General features: G+C 42.3%; 1 protein-coding gene across 15 annotated transcripts in view; it reads right to left on the reverse strand.

The window, feature by feature from the left end:
- The window catches only part of neo1a (neogenin 1a), a 155,466-nt gene that overhangs the window by 65,746 nt on the left and 68,733 nt on the right, over nt 1-20,987 (reverse strand). For all 15 annotated transcript variants that reach the window (XM_056366464.1, XM_056366621.1, XM_056366539.1 and 12 more), the window contains exons 3-4: nt 7,937-8,212; nt 6,948-7,098 (exon numbers count right to left, since the gene is read on the reverse strand). In XM_056366464.1, coding sequence (XP_056222439.1) covers nt 6,948-7,098; nt 7,937-8,212 — 427 coding nt within the window. The remainder of the gene's footprint in view (nt 1-6,947; nt 7,099-7,936; nt 8,213-20,987) is intronic.

The raw sequence follows: 20,987 nt of genomic DNA on the forward strand, positions 1-20,987 counted from the left end.
TATTTATTTCTCCACCCTCGCACCCCCCCCCTCCTTTTTTTCCCTCCCCTCTTTCTGTATCTACCAACCTGTCCACCATCTAAACCCATCTCTCCCCGCGCCGCCATGCACCATGAATGCTAACTACTGCGCTGTTCCAGGTGTTGTGGTGAACGCAAATTGAACTTCCCCCTTTTGACCAGAACATAATCACAGCAGTTCCATGAATTTGAATCGTGTTCAAGGTGTGCAGAGAGTACTGGGATTTCATTTTAGAGCCACAGAGGGCAGACGGCGGATTGGAATGATTTGTCCCGCTTCCAAAACACAACTTTTCTTTTTTTTTTTTCTTTACCTACCCCTGTTCAGATATGAGCTGCTGAGGTATAAGGGGAAACAAATGTGCGAGACAAAGGAGAGAAGAAAGAAGCCAGGAAATAAAGAAATAAGTAAACAAATATAGATTAATGTGAGAAACAGCCTGGTGCCAACAACATAGGCTGGGGCTTCTTAAGTGACTCAGCCATGAAAACATTTTTATTTTCCTCTGGCTCATAATGGAGAGCTGCAAGACCCGGGAACAAAAACAACTCTTGCATACCTGACTTTATATGCTTTTTTCCCCCGAGAATAAACCGATCGTTTGATTAGTGCATATTACAATAAAGCGAGCAGCACATACCTTACATAAGATACTTTATATAAGACGGCTCTGGTGGGCCCTCTGGGTCGCCTGAAGCCACATTAACCCAGTACGCCCCATGTTGTGTCACATCTACAGAACCGCAGTACTCCACCGAATTATAAAACCTTTAAATAGGACATAATGTCTGGTGAAGAGCCACAGCAAAACGTTGTAGGTGATTTGTTTGCTGTGAGGGACAATGTGCAGGTCCAGGATCAGCTTAGTGAATAAAGCCCCATATTATCAGTTCTATTTCAACTCATGATGCTGCAAAGTTTTAAATACAATAAGTAGAATTTCTTGGTACTTAGTTTTTTAGAACAAACAAAAACTGCAGCTGACAGCAGATTAACAATGGCCACTAGCCAATATATTCCTCTTATCCCCAATTCCTACTTTCCTATTTTCTAAAAAATAAATAAAAATAGACGATATGACAGGAAACATGCTTTGAGGAGAGCCAGTGAGATCTGCTGGAGACTGAGGGACTATCCATAAAAGGAGACTTTCTCATGCTCCACTGCCAGAAAACCATGTTGCTTGTCTTGTTTTCTCGAAAACACATGCCAGCAAAACTACTCCATTACCTTAACCCACTGCTGCTGCCATCTATCATTTTACCAGTGTTGAAGAAATTTGAGTTCCTAAGCAGAAATCTAACCTCACTGGCCTCCTATGTATCAGAAAGAATGTGCTGGATATCTGGTGTACGTGCCAACCTCTCTGAATGAGCTAAATATGCAGCAGAACAGTTGAAGTTTCTGCTCGTAGTCACACGGATCTTAACTCTTTGTTGTAGGTAGCAGCGATTATGTACTGGGGGGTGGGTGGATGGGTGGGTGGGTGGGGGCACAGTTGAAATGACGCCTTTTCTGAAAGTTTAAACAAAAACTGAACATTATAATAGCGAGGCAGAGCTGTAGCACTAGACTGCACTAGATTGGACAGGTGCCAGGGAGTTTACCACCATACTCACATTCTGCCACTTAAATGACACAAACTATGATTCTCTCTCTCTCTCTCTCTCTCTCTCTCTTCTCCCTCCTTAAAACTAAGCTTGGCAGAAGCAATTGCGTTCTGTGGTTTTCGTCGTCTGAATCGATGCTTTCTGATGACATCTGAAACTCCAGCTAAGAACTCCATCATTTGCCGCTGCAGGATGAGTCAGAGTTCAGCACGAGGCGGACCATTTGCCGTTAACCTCATTAATAGTTACTCTGAAGAAAGGAGCAAGTGAAAATCATAGGCCATTAACACTTATAGGTTTTTATTTCTGACAGGCTTCTCTGAGAGGCTGAAAGGTTAAGTTGCACTACTCAGTTTTTTATTGCAGTGGCTGTTCAGTGCTGAGATGTTTAAAAGCAACATGCAAAAAGCCGGGTGATACAGAACGTCTTAAAATTGGTCTGAAAACAGAAACTGGGAATTAAAAAAAAATCAATGACATCAGTTGGTGGGTTGTGGGCTGTGGGTGTAAACGATGTAATTGCACTCAAAAGGATGTAGGAAATTAAGTAGGTTAAAGTTCTGAGTGTCACTTTATGACTTCACACAAAACAATTATGGAAGACTGCATCTGAGGGACTGCTAGCTTCGATGAAAATTTAAATGGCATTTGCACAGCCATGCTGCATTTTCAAGATAAGTAGGATCAGTTATTCTGTGAGTGCACGCAGCATCGTCAGAGCTATAGAAATCTTCAAACCATTATATATTAAGTGCTGGTTGTTTCAGTTCCTACTGCAAAATTTCTGTTGTGAATCGGCAATTAAACAATGAATCACGGCGATATATGACATTAAATAAAAGAATTTCATGACATCTAACCCCATTTTTGATACAACTTATAACTGGAAGTGCCTGCTGTCGCCAGCGGTTGATAGATGTGTCATTGCAAACACAGCTCTGGGACCTGCATTAGTAGTAGCAGTAACCAAAAGGTATTGCCAAATCAACTAGGGATGAAATCATAACGCTTACAACTTCATACTAACAGCAAAGATCATTACTCTTCTTTTATCTATGCATCTTCTTTTTTTAATTGGACATTAGGACATAATCACCAAGACTGATCATTAAAGAGTGTACACTGAAGGAATATCAAGCTGGGAAGAAAAAAGGAGAGGGTGGGATTTTAAAACACTGTGCTGGTTTTGTTGTTTTGCGTTTTTTATTCAGCATTAGGTCTGATGATATTCAGTTTTCTGAGGTAAAACTAGCAGTTTCATTTAAACCCTCGGTCATATACTATGGAATGGACAACAGGGTAAAAAGCCATTTTTAATTTCCATCGTGTTTCCTTGGGCTCCCATGGTGGCTCACTGAAATGAAGTCTTCCCATGAAGTCTGCCTATGCATTTATATACAGTACATGTGTGTAAATGTGTGAATTCATTTTCCCCTCTTTCGCCCACAAAGTGAATAAGCTGGTGTATGTGTGTGTGTGTGTGTGTGTGTGTGTGTGTGTGTGTGTGTGTGTGTATCCAAGACATATGTGAGAGAGGGTTACACTGCAGTACAATAATAGTCCAATTGCAAACAAATTTCCCAGACCATGCTTCTCCCTTCATACACAAGTAAATGCAATATACACAATCATATTTAAATGAAGGCGAGAAGACAAGGAGCAGAGGAGACGGATGGCTTGAAGGCTTTGGAGGAGGGTTGATTTACATGCTCTGTCAATTCCCTGTTGCTGGCCGACATGCATAATTCATCCATTTTATTGACTGCTGGGGAATTCTATTAGGTGATAGAGTGATACTCCCAAGAACAAAAGATGACTGTCCTTTTCATGAGCGTCATCAGGACCAGTATGTGGGAGAAATCCAAGGGCCCGTTTCTCTGTGCATACTCACTTGGGGATGCTATCGATGATTCACAGGGCATTAACTAAGAATGTATTTTCAACTCGTTGACTGAGCGGCTTCAAGTGTTAATATTCTATTATGGTGTTGCTGAGCTTAATCAGAATAAATTGTGAGCTTGGTGTCCTTGGCAATAGACTCGCTCGCAGCCTAAACGAATTTGAGGCTGGGATCAGGACACTGGTGAATACATAAACAGCATGTTGTAGTAGAATAAGCCATAGTGTAATAGGTACAGCAATATCAATCTGTTTCATTCATGATACTGTGCAGAGATACCTCAGCTCAACACAATGACACAAAAAACATATAGAACTTTTAGCATTAAAAGTAATTGGTTTTCATATCATCAATATATAGATTTATTGCTGGAATCAAACTAGAAAAGATCAACCCAATAAAATTTTACTGCGACTGATGTGGGGGAAAAAAAACGTGGCATAACTGTTTGTCTTTAGGTGTCTCCATTCAAATGTAGTCGGATGAGATTAAAAAAACGCTGCAGAAGAAGAACTGTGCAACAGGAGGAGGTGATTAACAGAGAACCGGTCGAACCTCAAATGTTGAAAAACAATGTAAAAAACATAATGGAAGTATGGCCTCTCCTCATCGCTCCACACACATCTGATGTTTTCATCTGCTGCTACTTGTAGTCTCTTCAGTGGACTTCAAGTCACATGATTCATGTACATCACGGTTTATTTTCTTAGTTTGTTTCAATTGCACTTTGCTGCCTTTTTGCTTTTACTGATGCACCAAATTTTCCACCTCAGTCATATTGGGAGAAAATAAATTCATGTATTTCCACATTTTTTTTTAATGCGCAGACTTACAGCGACAGTGGCAGAGAATCTGTGCTGACAAAAACGATGAACATGTCAGACTACTTCTTGTCGTCTCTTTTACCACAAGTGTTTGCAACGGTAACCAACTACAGGCGTCTTTTGTGCACGACTGTAAAAAAAAAAAAAAAATGGGAAAGAGGAATGTTGTCTTATTTCATTTCACTGAACTTGCAGCCGTTTGAATAATCACCCTCTAGTTAGGAACATTGTACCAAATCAATCACACCTGGAGATGCAACGTCACCCTCACCACATGCACGCCGTACACCCACAAACTCTGGGAAAAAGATGGCACCCTTCCCAGCTGAGAGAAAGAAAATTCTGTTTTTCATAATAAATATTTATTGCTGGTGGTGTCAGGCAGAAGAGTGAAATCACACCTGCACAAAAACATTGCGTTGTAAGGTTACCGTCATATTGGAGTTCTAGGGGACTGAAACACTAACTCAACAAGAGAGTTAGACAACCACCTGTTCTAAATTTCCATTTCAGGTCTTTGCTCTGTCCCCATCTGTCATCACAGACATCAGAGAGTTTTACAGCAGCCCTTAAGACCTACATGGCAATATGGTCAGGTGATACAAAAGAAACAGCAGCGTCTGTCTTCTGAATAACATACCGATGAGACTCTTCAAAGACTTAAGACAGAAACCCTTCATATGGTACATTTTCAAAAGACTTTTGAAGGACTCCACTGTGTCTTTAAAAGTATCCCGTTGTACCCCTGAGGAGTCAGTCAGCTAGTAGAACAATGAGCAAAGAATTAAGGCCAATTCATGGTTTCCACATCCGCATTTCTGAGGTAAAAATTTTGTCATCTGCTTGAGTCTCTGAGAATCTGCATGGACCATGTGCCAGACAATAAACTGGATGATTCCAACATCTTCCACTTGATGTTATTAGGGTGATATCATGTTTTTCTAATGCGCAATGAACTGAAATTACAGGGGATAATTAGGATAAGACATCCAAGAATGTGTATTGTTTGAGGGCTACTACACATGGTTTCACGTGGCACATATTTTGAATCACCTGCGCATCATCTGTCGCTCAGGTTAAAACTGGCCATCTGTTATAGTGAAACACAGACTGAGAGAGCGACAGACAGAAAACAAGAGGCACGACCGAGCGGAAGCATCAGCAGCAGAAGTTTAACGTGATAATCCCCACTGTCGGCGAGTCACCCTGCCTTCGACTGGTAGCTCTGACACAACTTCATAAACTTTCATCTCATGTCTACAGCTTTGCCGTCGCCACTTTGAAGGCCCTGTTTGTGCTGTGCACCAAAGACCAATTAGACACCCTTTGCCTATTACTCTTCCTCTCTCTCTCCCTTTCACTGCATACCACGCCAAGTTTTAATTGACAGTAGCTCTTCTATCTCTCAAGGAGAAAAGAGAAAGTTCCACTGCTTTTCTTTCTAATTGTCAATGTCGTATTGAAATCAAAAGAGCGGCCTCAGTAATGTATTCGCCACACAATCCATCTCTGCTCTGAAGGCAGGAGCGTGGGGGTCCACTTCAATATCGCGAAGACCTCCCTGGTTGTTCAGAGTACGCTTGCTAATTACTAGCAGAGACACCCTTGGGGGGGCGGGGGAGTATGCACACTGGATAGTGTTTTGTAATTAATACAAGGTAGATTAATAAGTACCTTTTTAGTCAGCTCCCTTTGGAGGTCAGAGGTACTCACGGACAATTCCATAGGTGTTAAAGACATTTAACTTGAGATGTGGGGCTGTGCTGAGAACTAAAGGTTGGAAAGTGTAATGATATTCTAGCTCATACCACAGTGGAACCTTGTGGTTACCAATGTGATGACCTTACATTTAATTTCACTGAAGGCAGAAATCCCATTCTGGGCTGGATTTAGATGAATGAGCTCTATTTCAGCTTTTTTTTTTTTTTTCTCCCCGTTCACCCCACAAGTTGCAAAGTTATTATTCTGCAGGACCGGTACACAGGGGTTAGGTAAACAAAGTGCTTTCTTAATTGGTGGAAATCAAACTTCCCATGTCCAATGCAATTCTCTCCAAGGGATTTGAGCTGCTCTGCCTGAGCTAATGAGCGCCAGAGGAGTGAGAGCACAGGCGCTGTGACACTCTCTCCTGGCTCTTAATTTGTGAACTTCCCCTCGGCTGGCAAAACCTACAGGCCTGTCTCCCAGCTGAAGTGGCTCTGTTGGCACGTCCAGGTCTTGCCCCCTGGGGCTCTCTGGGTAACGGTGGCAGAATAGCATTAACACCTTAGGGAGCAGGCGCCAGGACTAAGAGGTTAGCTTTTGGAGACCAGAGGCACCAGGTACAAAGGAGCAGTACATTACAGTCTGTGTTGCTTCTCAATGAAGGCTTTGAGTGTGTGAAAGCCAGGGAACACTGAACACAGCAGTGTATAGCTTTAGACTAACTTATGGCAACTTTGATGTGTAAAGCCGATTTTGAAAGAAGGATTTGAAAAAGCTTTCACACACTTGTTTCTACATGATTTAAAAGAGAAATATGCCTCAAGTATATTTGCAGCATCTAAGGCTTCTGTAGTACCTCAAACAGATCAAAAAGGTACATGTTCATACCTTTCTTGTAGCAGCTTGTCTCCAAACATCCAACGGACATGCGGTGCAGGATAACCAGCGACCACACAGGGCAGCAGCACACTGGCGCCCACCACCTTGGTCACAGACACGGGCTGCACCAGGAGCTCCAGCTTCCTCTCTTCTCCAGTTTCTTAGATGGGAGAGAAAAAGGTCAGGGTTAAGGCCGAGGTTAAGGTTGGGGTGAGTGAATGAAGCGGAGCTTCATTTGAGTGTCGTCTGTCTTAAAAACTTCAAAAGAAATCATGTCTGAAGGGCAGTCGCTCCTGACACCCAAACCAAGAGTGGTCAGATGAATAATGTCCATGTTGATGTCTGAGACAGCTGAAGTCTCGGCTCTTTAGGAGTTCAAAGTAACCCAATATAACTCCAGCTGCAACTAACTGCCTGAGTGGTATCCTGCAATAACCAGGACATGTGTGACCCGACATTCACGACAGTGTCATCTTCTTATCATCCTGTTATGAGTTTAGCTTAGATCTTAATTTCATGAAGCTTAAAACAGACATGTATGAAATCATTTTCATTCTTTTACCATTTTCAACTCAAGTCTCTCTCCCTCCAAAAACACCAAGTTACTTTATTCTCAAGTTGATTGATGACTTTAAAGAATCCAAATAACTATGAATGTATTTCTACACTATTACATCTGGTAGCATCCAAACTAAATTTCTATCAATTTCCTTGGTGGACACATCCAGAAATAAAGACTTCTTGTTGCAGTCTGATTTATGACCTCTAATATCTTCTCTGAATGATATATTGATTTCAATTTACCACACAAGATGTTCTACAACAGCCTAGAAGCTCTAACAAACAGAAATGTTTGATAAACAGGTAACAACTGAGGACAGGCAGGATAAATGTTTTCGTTATTATCTGAAATCATCAGTCTGTGACAGAAACTATGACTACACATTCTAACAACATCTGACTTGCTGTCTGGCATTACTTTATTTTCCTCGAGTTACCTGGCAGTATCTGGAGCTGGGCCTCGTCGCTGGACTTGGACGAGCCCACGTTTTCCACCATACAGCGGTAGAGGCCAGCGTCGGCCTCCGAGGCGTTGCTGATCACCAGGGCTCCGCTCGGCAGCTGGACCAACCTGGTGCTCGGCTCCAGTGGCTGACGGTCTTTCTCCCACCGAGTGAAGGGCACCAGATCCGAGTTGACCTCACACGCCATCACCTGACTGTCCCCTAGACGCACAGTGGTCGGTGCTGGCTGGCTGGCAAACCTGGGCATCCCTGAAAGATGAAGACAAGGGAACGATGTAAAACCAGCAATCACCTCAACATCAGCAGTGGAACAAATGATCTGACCTGTACTGAAGAAAAAAAATCCTAAATCCACAGAAGACCTGTGTCTAGTTCTTCAACTGCGCAGTGCTGTACTCCTGTGCACCCAGTGTCTCCTATGCACCCACCGTCTCCTGTGCACCCACCGTCTCCTGTGCACCCACTGTCTCCTGTGCACCCACCGTCTCCTGTGGGCCCACCGTCAAGACTTAGCAACATTTCGATTAGAATCTGAATCAGCTTGTGATGCTTTTCTTCGCTGTCAAACTATTCAAACCACACCCACACAGTCCTGATGAAGCAGATTAGTTTTATAAGTTTTTATTTATTAGTTTTTTTTTTTATGTGAATTCTTGATAAATAATACCTACATTTTTTCTTATTACTTTGACGGCAGCTCAATCATCATTATTTAATCTTGTGGGGAAATACTGACGTTTTTGTGGGCTTTATTGGAGACTTTTTGAAATTAGCTGAATTTAAAAATGACTGGTTTTGTGAAAATCCAGCCTTTGCAGATTAGCTGCAGTGAAGGCACCTTGACTGATTTGGCTTTGAGAAAATAGCTTTGCTTTGAATTTATTCAATTTCACTTATTCTACTTTCAACTATATATATTTTCAAAACATTTGGAAGTGAGTCATACTTTTACTGCGCCAGAATGGGAAAACAGACAGATAAAAAAGTGTTTCAAACTGCCTGAAACACTTTCAAAGATATAGATTTGGTTTAGTCTTATGTTTACGACAGATTCTCAGGAGTGGAAGAGGCCAAAATCTGCCACCTCCCCCCCCACCCCCCAACCCCCCGACCTCTTGCACACACAAATCCTGAAACACAACCAACCACACACAGTTGTGTAGCACAATCACTTATCCTCTATGGTGGATGTTAATTTGCCACGGAGAGCAGGAGACACACAGCACTAATTAAAAAAGGCTGGATCCACAGGCTGTTGTGCTCCTGCACCCCGACTTTCATCTCAACGCAAAATAATTATTTCCTGTGTTTGAAGCCATTGATCTGAAACCAACACTCACGGGTCACGTTTGAGACAATCACACACAATAGCTTCAATTAAAAAGAACTTACAATGTGTAAACTGCAAATGGTATTCTTGGGTTTATTAGTGAAGAAGGAAGAGTTGCTTTTAAAAAGTAAAAGGCCGCTCCATCTACAATAAAAAAGAATATCATGCTGTGTTATTACACAGCATGGAGGGCCTCTTGAGTTTCTGGGCTGACTGTGGTTGTCTCCTTGGTAGTCTGTGTGTGTGTGTGTGTGTGTGTGTGTGTGTGTGTGTGTGTGTGTGTGTGTGTGTGCATGTGAGGAATGAATGGATAAAAACTAAGACTAAGGATAAAAGAAAGAGGCCGGTTCCAGTTTACATTTATCTATTCATGAACGTGAGGTGTCTTCTGTAACTGTGCTCTTACGCAGGAAGTGATGCTGACGACATGCGGAGTGATGATTTGGCATCTCTGCCCCCCTCTCACCTAAAGACAGCTCTTCAAATCCCCTGCCAAGAGTGGCTCCAGGGTAAACCACACTTTCAGATAAGGGCCCCAACAGCTACAGACCCCCCTCTTGGCCCGGGCCGACACATGCAGCTTTCTATCTCAGCACAATGGTTAAGCTAATATGGGCTTAACTGATGCCAGTGCTGATATTTTTGTATCAAGGCTGCCAATCACCTACTGTATAATCATCGCAAGGTAGAAAAGAAAAAGCCTCAGCTGAATTATTTAGATTATAGCCACTGAAGCTCTGCACTGAATCAAATGCTGTTTTTATGATTAACAGCTGTAGTGTAGTGTGAGTAATCAGTCTGACGAAAGTTAGGTGGGGGATTCTGGGATTTTTTTTTTTTAAACAGGCTTTCAGTGAAAATTTAATTTATAATATCTTAATATTAATATTAAAATATGTTTTATGTGTTAATATTTACTGTAATAATGAAACCTCTGAATACGAATGTCATGTTCTTTTTACACTGTAAATTATAAGCTAATACAGAAGCGCTTGTGTCTTTCCACTTGTAATGACTAATTTCAGTATCAATATGATATCAAAAAAATTGATTCATAAAAGAAAGCAATGCTTTAAGAGGGCTTGATGTTACTATAGTGAGTGCACAACTGTTCATCTTAGTGTGTATCTGAGTTTCAGAGGAGTGGTCCTGAGTATCCTTTTTATTTTGCTTGGCACTCAAGGGTTTGTGTGCCACAAATTAATAAATGTTAACTCTCAAAGTGGACAATACGGGGTGGCTGATGGCTGATAGTGAATAAAAGGCATAGAGGAAAGCTGATGTTTGTCTAATCTTACATTTACACACACAAAATGGCATTAGCTCACACGGCACTCAAGATACCGCACGATTCAGCACTCATATCTTCATGTATCCACGAGGCACAATAAACACTTGTAGCTACTTCAGAGATCAAACAGCATAGCTGTTGCGGCTCACTGCCTAACTGTACCAATCTGATAAAGAAAAGCTAGAGGCATGGACCGGCTTTAACTAAAACTTTAGACAGTGCTCTCTTCACAGGAAGGGAAATCCTTCGGCCCACGGAGCAATGACATTTCAGAAGATGAGGTTGAAGACAATGGCCCTGAGTTAATGCAGCCCGGCTCTAAAAGCTAGAGCTACACCCGCAACCTTGTGTAATGGCTTGAGACTTGACATTTGGCCCACAGAGGACACAGGAGAGAGAGAGAGAGAGCGCCCTGAAATTCATCTGCAGACACAACAAGAAATTATGCCTCCACAAAGACTGAACCTTTGCAGAGAGGGGAGAGAACGTTGCACCCTCGCAACCTGCGTGCAGATTGTTGTGAGCACTTTCTGACTCCGTCTGCACTGACTCTGCTCTTCTTCCACCTCTCAATCGACTAATGCTTTGTTCCTCTCACCTCATCACATCTCACACTGAGTTCATCACTTTGCTGTGTCTTCAGGGTGTCTGTGTGTGTGTGTGTGTGTTTGTGCATGAATGAGTGTTGATGGGGATCCTAACTCACTTTAGATGTAGCCCTGCCATTTGGTAACAGCACGTGATAATGAAGTGGACGCTTCACGTTATGATGTCTCCAATATGCATGTGAGTTACGTGCACTAGTTAAAGTACATTAAGTGTGGGCGAAGGCAGGGCACTATAGATGGGAAGTGGTGAGTGTCGATGCTAAAGCTATCGATTCCAATTAATCACAATTCTCCATTTAAATCGACTGGGTTGGAGCTTCATTTTCAACACCCTTGCTCAGCACCATCTATTGAACAGAAGTGCTGTACTGCCAATCCCCACTCTTATTACCAGAGTGTGATGAGGCCAAATGAGTCCAGTGGAGCAATAATGTCTCGGTGGTCAAAACACATGCATGGAAAGAGTTTTATGCTAATGAAAAGCATTGTCTTTGTAGGAATAAAAGTACTAGAGCGCCTCCAAGCAGCATTTTCATAAAAAAAAAATAAAACACCAAATTCCTCCTTTGTGAAGTCTGGTTCGTTAGATTCACCAAACCCTACATCATCTGCTTGGCTTTGCCAGCAGAGCTTATAATCATATGAATGCTAATGAATGAATGTGTCCATCAATGGATGGAGATTAGCAGAGTAGAACTGCGCTGCAGAGAGCTACGAACAGGCGTAACGACCGTCTACCCCGCCTCAGAGCGAAACTGCACAGGCACATCCACACACACATACACTTAAATCACACAGTTGGGTTCCTACTATTCCTAATTAAAATCAGGTATAGAATAACAATGAGCAGCTTAATGGAATATGCAGAAGGCTTTAAGAATCTCCCTCTAGATTCGGCTGAATTAGTAACTGACTGCCAAATGGCTGCCTTTCACCTTGGATCAAAAATACAACTGTGTTCTATGCTACATATTTTCAAGCTGTGTCAGTTTAAGTAATTAAGGAAAAAAACATGAAACTGGCACAGAGCTCACATTCTGGAGTTGGACTCCTTATATGGCATTGGCCTACAACGCTGTGTGTTTTGACTGGTAACATGAAATAACTCAATTTACACTGTGGAAATTTGGAATGTAAAAAAATAAATAAATAAAAAAAATCGGACACAACTCATATTTTCCAAGCCACTGAAACACCAATGAAAACTGGTTACATTAAATGATTCTTAACAAAAAAGCTTTTTATTTTAACCTTTAATTCTTTACTTCCTTTTACCATAGAAATCATGCATGAAATGATTTGACTAATTAGGGGAAAAACAAAACAAGTATTTTGAAATGAACATTTTCCCAGAACACTATCAATGCAATATGTGACATGTTTGGGATTTCTTCGACTCCTCAAATCTTTATGACAGCAGCTGATGAAAAGTACAATTTCCACAATTCCTAAATCTAAACAAGATAACCACTTAAAACTGTGCGGCACAAGCAATTGAATTTGACCGTCATACCGGCACTCATCGATTACAAACTGCAAAAAAGACCATAATCTCAGAAAGATGAGACAGAAACAAAGCAGCACATCATGCCTATACTGGACGAGTCGTGCCTACAGGCATTATGGGAGACTGACTAATGCATGTTGCAACTATGAGCCACTTTTACTTGAAATGCAGTTGAACTTGAAAACATAAAGAGCGGTAAAGAAAAAGCTATTACAGATTTATTTTGCATCGCTGAGTTTGTTGTTTAGTGATTTACTAAATCAGTTAAATGTTACTCCGTTAAATAAAAGAATAGCTGGGAGCTACCAGAGCGGTGAGCAGATCTTTTGTTTGACTACAGTTTGTTTTCTTGATCCAGCATCTGTAGAAGTTGTTTCAGATGTTCATGCCCTACACCCAGTTCGTTTTGGTGTCAGACCCCTAGAGTCAAAGATCGGGGGGCTTGTCTCTAGAGTTGACATTTTGCAATTATGAACAGCTCTTCCACATCAGGAGGAAGAAACATATCACAGAAGAGACAGCAATCCCAATTTCTACACTGCTAGCAAAATCAGTAGACCAGAATGTAACACAGCCACAACTGGGACTCTCGCTCTTATCACGCTATTATTGCCACTACTTCTCCCCCCTCTGAATTCAGCAAGCTCCTGCCCATTCTCCTGGAATAGTTAAAGTCATTCTGGGAAATGTGGGGAATCAATACCTGAAAGAGAAGTACACAAGCCAGATTTAAGGAAAGTGGCTACACTAAAAAGGAGGTAAATTAAAGCCCCCAGATGTCAGAATTATTGCGAGATTGCACTGACTGTTACAAATTGATATTTACTAGTGTATGACCATTCAAAGAGAGCTGAACAATAATGACAACCTCCCTAGCTCCACCTTTTCATTCAACACAGTCCTCCCTAATCAACAGACCTATTCCAGTTTTGCACACAAAGTCAGGAGCAATCACAAGCCTGTTGTCGGTGCATTTATGAATCTCATGAAAAAAAAACACCATTTGGGGCCAAATCAAGTTTGCTGAACAAACAAAAAAATAAATAAATAAATAAAAGGTGAGGACATGGATCCAACAAATCCCCGGATGAAGAGTAAATTAGACAGAGTGTGAAGAAATCCAATCAATGGCAATGAACATCCGAGACGTTACTGTGAATGGGGGAGTGACAGAGTAATCAAGTAGTTCAACAAAAAAAAAAAAGAAAGCGGAGATAATAATGTCTATTAGATGTATTGGCTTTGAGAAGTGTGTGCTGAGGCGAGGTCTAAAAGTATTTCCCTGCTGTAAAATTCCCCAGTACAATATGTGCTTTGCTTTATTCAGTTCAGTGCCTCTTTCTGTTGGTGCTCCCTTTAAGACCAGCTGCAGTGAAAGTGATAATTAATTCCCTAATTGAAGGTTTCAGAGCTTCAGGGGAGAATACTTCTAAGGGCTTCCTCTATTACAGCAAATCATGCTAATCAGCCAACATACGGTTACATTCTTACAGTAAAACAGTGAAGTATTCACGCCTTATTGATATTATGTACTTTGAGACAATTTCAAATGTACAATTTAAACAGAAATCCTCTCGCTCAAACACAAAGGGAAACTCTTGACAGACACACTGTGGGTTACTGGTTTATTAGGCATACTTGTGCAATCTAATACAATGCAATACAGTCACAGCTGCCTACCTTTCTAAAGCTTCTAATTGTGTTGGCACAGTAATAGAGCTGCTCGTTCACTTCATTCCAGCGAACAGGAATGGATAAAAAAAAAAAAAACACCTTTCAATATAATCTAATGCAATCCAACACCACAAAGTTTAGCCCCAAAAATGACCGCAGAGTTTAACCCAACACTCGCGACAGTGTCGACAAATGCTGAACATTATAAGCTTTGCAGAGATATGATGGCTACCAGGGCTGTTGTATTGGATTGCCTCATAAAACAGAAATATCTTAAAGGCATCCCACACCTTGTTCTGTTGGGATTTCGGCTTCCTGTGTGCAGACTGGAAGGATTTTGTGTGATATTTCTCTTCAGAATTATTTCTAATGCCAGATTAAAGCCTTAAAAAAAAAAAACTATAAGTTTCACTTATTTGAGTGTTATACATCCAACTTCAGGGTTTACTTTTAAAAATAGATTAAAATGCCAGTGAGCCAATTCCCCCTGGGTTTCTGAAAAAGCACTGTTGGGCCAAAATGTTCAGAAGGGTTTAGTGCAAGAAACTAAACCTCCCATTGGTAAAGCATTGTTTGTGTGCGATTATTCATGTATTAATGCTCTCTATGTGTGTATGTGCATGCAATCCTGTGTGTGTAAGCGCAGGCAGCACCACTGAAACTGATGTGCAATAAACAATGCTTGGTTTTCTCTTCTGCTCTATCTGTTATCAAACTTTAATTGAACTGCATTGCAAAACCCACTCAGACACTCCTTTGAGTGGAGGCATTCCCTCCAAACAACAAAAGCACAACATTGTTCACCCACCCCCCGTTATCACTCTTAATAAAAGCCGCTTCAGGGTTTATGTTGCACTGAAAAAAGTTCTTCGATCTCTCTGATGCAGCCGAGATCATTGTGAAATTTTGCTTTGAGGGGTGGTGCTTTGGTGACGCTGTAAAGTGGCTGTGCATGTAACATGAAAACCACAGCATGAATTCTTTATATCCTATGCCAAGAGGGAGTTTGCTTTGCCTTTTTCTTTTTTACGAATATGGAATGTGGTCAAAGAAAATAAAACTTCAGTGATTAATTACAAAGTTTGTATGGCTTTATAGAGGAAGATACAATGATCTAATAATCTGGACAACTTTCACACACAACAAAAAGTCAAGAGAAGAGAGGGAAATGTTGAAGGTCCTGTCAGTGTCGGAAAAGATGTTTACCGACGTTCGTCACTCAGCAACCTTCATCCTGTCGGGGGTGGCAGGTGGGATGTCACCCAAGTTTGACAAGAGTGAAAACAGGATTAATTAATGACTCCATGCTGGAATCTAATAAAGAAGTCACTGAGGGCCTTCATCATACATGAGGCCTGACAAGCCTGATGCACTGAGGAAATGATCAAATGCACAAGCTGTGCTGCATCACCACAACAACAAATCTGTCTTTTTCACCAGCAGGGTGGGGTGACTGTGAGTGACTGCCATGACACAAATGACGTTGGAGAATAAAAATAGTTCCCGCTTCATTCATCAAATATGTTTAGTTTTAATCTAATCCAAACAGCTGTCTGTTGAAATAAACAGACAACAATGACACCACTTTAATGCGGAGCTAACATTAGAACAGCTCACTCCGATGACCCCGACTGAAACATGTGATGAGCAATCAGTTTATCAGCGGAAAGACTGTGGCTTCACAAGGAATTGTTTTTTTGTTTTTTTTAACTCTACGATATGTGTGCAGAATGATGGCAGCCTCAAAAGCACAGACACTCCCCAAACATAGAAATGCTTCTGTTGTGTACACACACACGCACACACACACGCACACACACACACACACACACGAGAAAGACAGACAGAAGATGGATGGGTGGCGCTCGACAGGAGTCGGCCTCAGACAGGAGCTCTTATTTTATCTACTGGGCTGTAAAAGTGGCTCTCTGGTGCAGGAGCTGACAGAGAGAGCTGAATCTGACCTCGTAACCAGCCGCTGCCTGAAGACAGTCCTGTAAAACCCTCAGAAGAGAACTGGTGCTGCGGACTGACAGATCAGCCCGTTGTTAAATTTCCAGTATGACAACCTCAAGACAATGATGGCAGCAGGCAGTCAGTAAAATAATACACCATTTCGTTGTTAAAAAAAAAAAAGAACCGATGCAAGCAGAGGCCTGTTGGAGTAGGAGACGCGTATCCAAGGTACTGAATCTCAGCCAGCAGACACCTTTAAGTTTGTTAAGAGAACTCTGCAGGGCTTAACATCTCAGCTAGCTCTTAGCCAGGGGAGGGATGTTTTCACTGCTAAACCACTCTCGGTGCGGACCAGATGTTGTGCAAAGAAGGCCCTTCAAAACATTTATGACTATCAGCGGATGGGCCCCGGGGCACAGCTGCTGTTTAGAGTACAACTGAGGCGAGGAGAAGTCAACTCCACCTTATTGCTACGCTTCTCACTCCCTACAGAAGTTATTTCTTCATACTACGATCGGCAAAATAGGCAATATAACACGCACTTTAGAGGACAATAAGCTGTAAGAGGTCTGTTCTAAACAAATATCGGTAACTAGTCTCTCTGTCAGGCATGTTACTAGCGTGACAAGTTGCTTGTTTGATTGCTGAATTTCTAGTGAGAGAGAGAGGGAGAGAGAGAGAGAGAAAAAAACTCAAAATCAGCCAACAATGAAATCACACACAAACAATTGCGTCTAGATGGGAAGTGACACATCAGGATGAGGCTGCTGGCACAGTTGGCACTCTGACAGCTCCTGATTGCCTGTTGCGGGAACAGACATGAGGAGAGACTACAAGGAGGCTCATGGATGGTGATGGATGGAGACGGACACATGACGGGGCTGGGTCAGTTGCCATGGGAACGTTAATGAAAAGAGACTCAAGCTTCCATTTGCCAAACGTTTGTTTCGATTCCACAACTGTGCTTTCATCAGCGACTTATTACATTGTTTATCTGTGTCAAATGTTTATATGGTTCGCAGTTAAATGTATTAATGCACTGCGAGGATTGTTGATTCAAATACAAACAGGCTGTTCGTTCGTAAGTGGAACTGACTGACTAACCCAGCAAATAGCTGATAAATCAAAGAACAACTGTGCTTCATCACGGTCGTGCAGAAATCACAAAACCAAAAATCTAACATTTTTCCTGCTCACTGGTTTGAACCACTCTCACGCCATGAATGGAGGAGAAAACACAACTTCATACTGTGTCATGTTATATATCGTCATATTATCCACCTCTCATTATTATCTGCTAAACATGTTTAATGAAACCTACAACAATCACACACCGCACAAATAGTGTGTGTTGGCCAGAACAAGCTGCGAGTTTCTGTGGAACCGTCTCCAGTCAGCCGGAAACCACACCCACACAGCAGGGGGCATTTATCAGTTCTCCGGGCATCACTGTAAACCACGCTCTCACGGATGCGAGGTAATGGTTATTTTCATTATCAATACATCTTCGGGATAATTTCTCAATTTATAGATTAACCATCTAAATGGTAGACAATTGTTACAAAATCCTCAACACAATTTCAGAGGTGGAGGTGAGCGTTTTTTCGGTTGTCTGTTCTACGAAACAAGCCCGAAGATATTGTGTTTACTATCAGATAAGACAGAGAAAAGCATCAAACTGTCACAAGTGAAAAACGACTGACTGATTAATTTTTCGGTCAATCGATAATTGCTTTCTTGTGCCGTGGTGTTTGTGAGGAAAGCTGAGGGATCGTGACCGTGCGTCTGTGTTGAACTCGATCGTTCCGCATGATCCTCAGGTTGTGAGTCAGCGTGTGAGCGTTTAATCTCTTGTTCCAGGGTATCGCATGTCTCCTCTGCATTCTCACCTGTTCGCAGTCAGACCTCCAGCCAAGCCAACACCCCACACTATCCAGGGGGAAAGAGCCCCTTTTCATTACAGGTAATAGTCGTAGTTGAAACAATACTGATTGCATTAGGGCCCCTAATCATGTTAAGGTGTCTTATTTTATCACCGGGAGTTTAGCTCATTCTTGGCCCATTTTGAAGCTAACCTTCTACAGAGGTCGTTGCCATGGGAGACTGTAGCAGCGGCTGCTCCCATTATCCAGAGCACAGATAAATGTGTTGGCACTACGACCATACATCCCCTTCGTTCTTTCTGCCTCACCCCCCCCCCCCCTTGCTCCCTTATCGGGGGGGGGGTAAGAGAGGATGCAGGGAGAAGCTCAACGGAGCGGCCTCCAATGTCAGAGGAGTCACCTGTGGGATTATGAAGGAGATGTCAATCAAATCCAACACAGGTGCAACAAAGAGCAGCTATTGCCGACCCTTCCTTACATCTTTCGTCAACTGCTTGTTTCCTTCAGGCCCCGAGCGACGCCCCTCTCCCCTGGAATGAAGGGCCCCTCCGCCCTCCGCTAACCCAACAGGCCATCCAGATAAAGGAGCCAAACACACCCATGTCCTGCCGTTGATGGACACACAGATATACGAGCTGAAGGGATAACCTCTCCACATTCACCTCTCTCCTTCGCTCTGCCTCCCGACAGCACCATCCACCTCTCCTTCCAATTTTTCAGCCTCTGCTCTGCCTCTGCACCGTCTCTTTCTCATTCCCTGCATTACTCTCAGACTTGCATTCAATCAGTCTCCACACATTCCTATCTCCCCTCCCCTTTCCTCTCCATCTTCCCACCACACATTTCAGTGGGAGCTCTATTGTTTGCTAGAGAGGGGCATGCTGCTGCTGGTTCTTATCTCGGGCTGTTGGCGGCACATCTGTAGATGCTATCGGCGGCCCTGTTGCTCTGTTTATGCTCCAGCCCTGCGAGTGGTGCAGCTAGCGGGGAAATGAGATGGATGGAGGATGGGGCAAGAAGAAAAATTGAGCATCTCCCTCTGCAGAAATGATGGAGTGAGGGGCAGAGAGAAGGAGAGCGTCTGGAAGGTGTTGTAGAAACCAAGACCTGGTGTGAAGAAAAACTATAGGGACGTCAGCAGGGAACCGCTCACTTCAATGTATCTTCCTACCGACTCTAAAATTATTTAGGATCTTTATTCATTTTATCATCGTAGCACACTAATGAAACGGCACACCGTTTCCCACAACACCCTCTTCTTTTCCACAGGTCCATGAGAACTAAATGCAAATGTGTCTAACCACAACATACAAGCAGCGAGCGGACTTATTATTCAGCATAATTTAGCGCTTATCTTTAAAACAGTGTGTGGGTGTTTGCTTCAAATTATATCCCAGTGAAGCTCAGGTGCAACTAAACAAACATTTCCTGCACCAGTGAGTTTAGAAGTGAGCTGTGTGTTAAAGGGTGATTGTTAACGTACACATTTGTACACATAATCACATTACAGTCTGTGGGCTTATATGTAACTGTCTCTAACTTATATCACGGTGAAGTATCTGCAGCTGATATTTGGGAAATATCAGCCTGGGAAGTGTGGTGTTGTTGATAATGAAATGTGCTGCAGACACAATGAGGCAGCTCAGGCAGTCGACCATGCTACACAAAGGAGCAGCTTGACTCCTGAACTTAAAGGGAATTGACTTTCAAAGTGTAGGCTACAGGGGCAGGCAGGCAATCTATCCAGATACAGACTACAAACCACTATTCTCAGCACAAGCCCTTAATAGGGACTGTGCCTGTGTTTGTGTGAGCATGTATAGGCTACATGTGTATGAGCATCGAACTGGCAAGCTTGGGAGCAGCAGATGTTTCTGAAGACACAGATGTGGTGCAGGGTGATGATGTCACTCAACATAGCCAGGGGCATTTGTTATTGTTTACCCTGTCAAGAGGTGATGGTGTGGTAAATTAATGTCAGCTAGCAGCCCGCAACTCTGCCGCCATACAAGCGCAAAAAATCTCCGGCACATAATGGTGACAGGTTCGGGGTTTAATGAAGAGAATGATGGATCGTTAGAGTCTGATCAAGTCTGAGGAGCTGAAAGCTGAAACTTAAGAGAAAACATCACAGAAAAGAATGGGAATGATTAAAAAGCTGCATGGCTTGTTCTGGCAATCCACTGCAGCCTCAGCTAAAGCTTATTAGTTGGATAATTAGCTGATTGATAAACAACTGATTGATTGTCCCTGTCAAGAGCTAAAAAATAAGAAATAAAAAAATTAAAAAAAATTCAGAAATCAGTGCCAATTTTTCCTCCACATTTATGTAAACATCAGTCTGAAATGCTTCAGTGAGCCTCAATAACAGGCCAAGCGCAGCCACACCAATTTTAGCAAGGGATCCGACATGATGAGAAGACCAATCTCTCCGTGTAGAAATGAAACAACACAGTTTCGAAGTTCATTAGCCGTGTCTGGCAAGATGCAGATGCTGTGTATAAATAAGACTAAATAAAGCTCAGCAAACACAGACATCAAAAACTGGAAATGCACTGTACATGTTGAAAAGGCTTCAGGAGGATGATCCAGCGAGCAGCTTTTATACCCCTCAGTGGCCAATTCTTTAAGCAGTACTAATAGCTAGACTGTTTATTTATTGTGGTTAATTAAATTTGCAAATATGAAATGGATATATTTACTGAGGGCAAATGTGCAGTGGAGGGTTTTCTCCAAAGAGCGCACAGAGGAAAACAAAACAAGAGGTACTGAAAT

This window comes from Seriola aureovittata, chromosome 1 (genome assembly GCF_021018895.1).
Source record: "Seriola aureovittata isolate HTS-2021-v1 ecotype China chromosome 1, ASM2101889v1, whole genome shotgun sequence".
Taxonomy (NCBI): Eukaryota; Metazoa; Chordata; class Actinopteri; order Carangiformes; family Carangidae; genus Seriola; species Seriola aureovittata.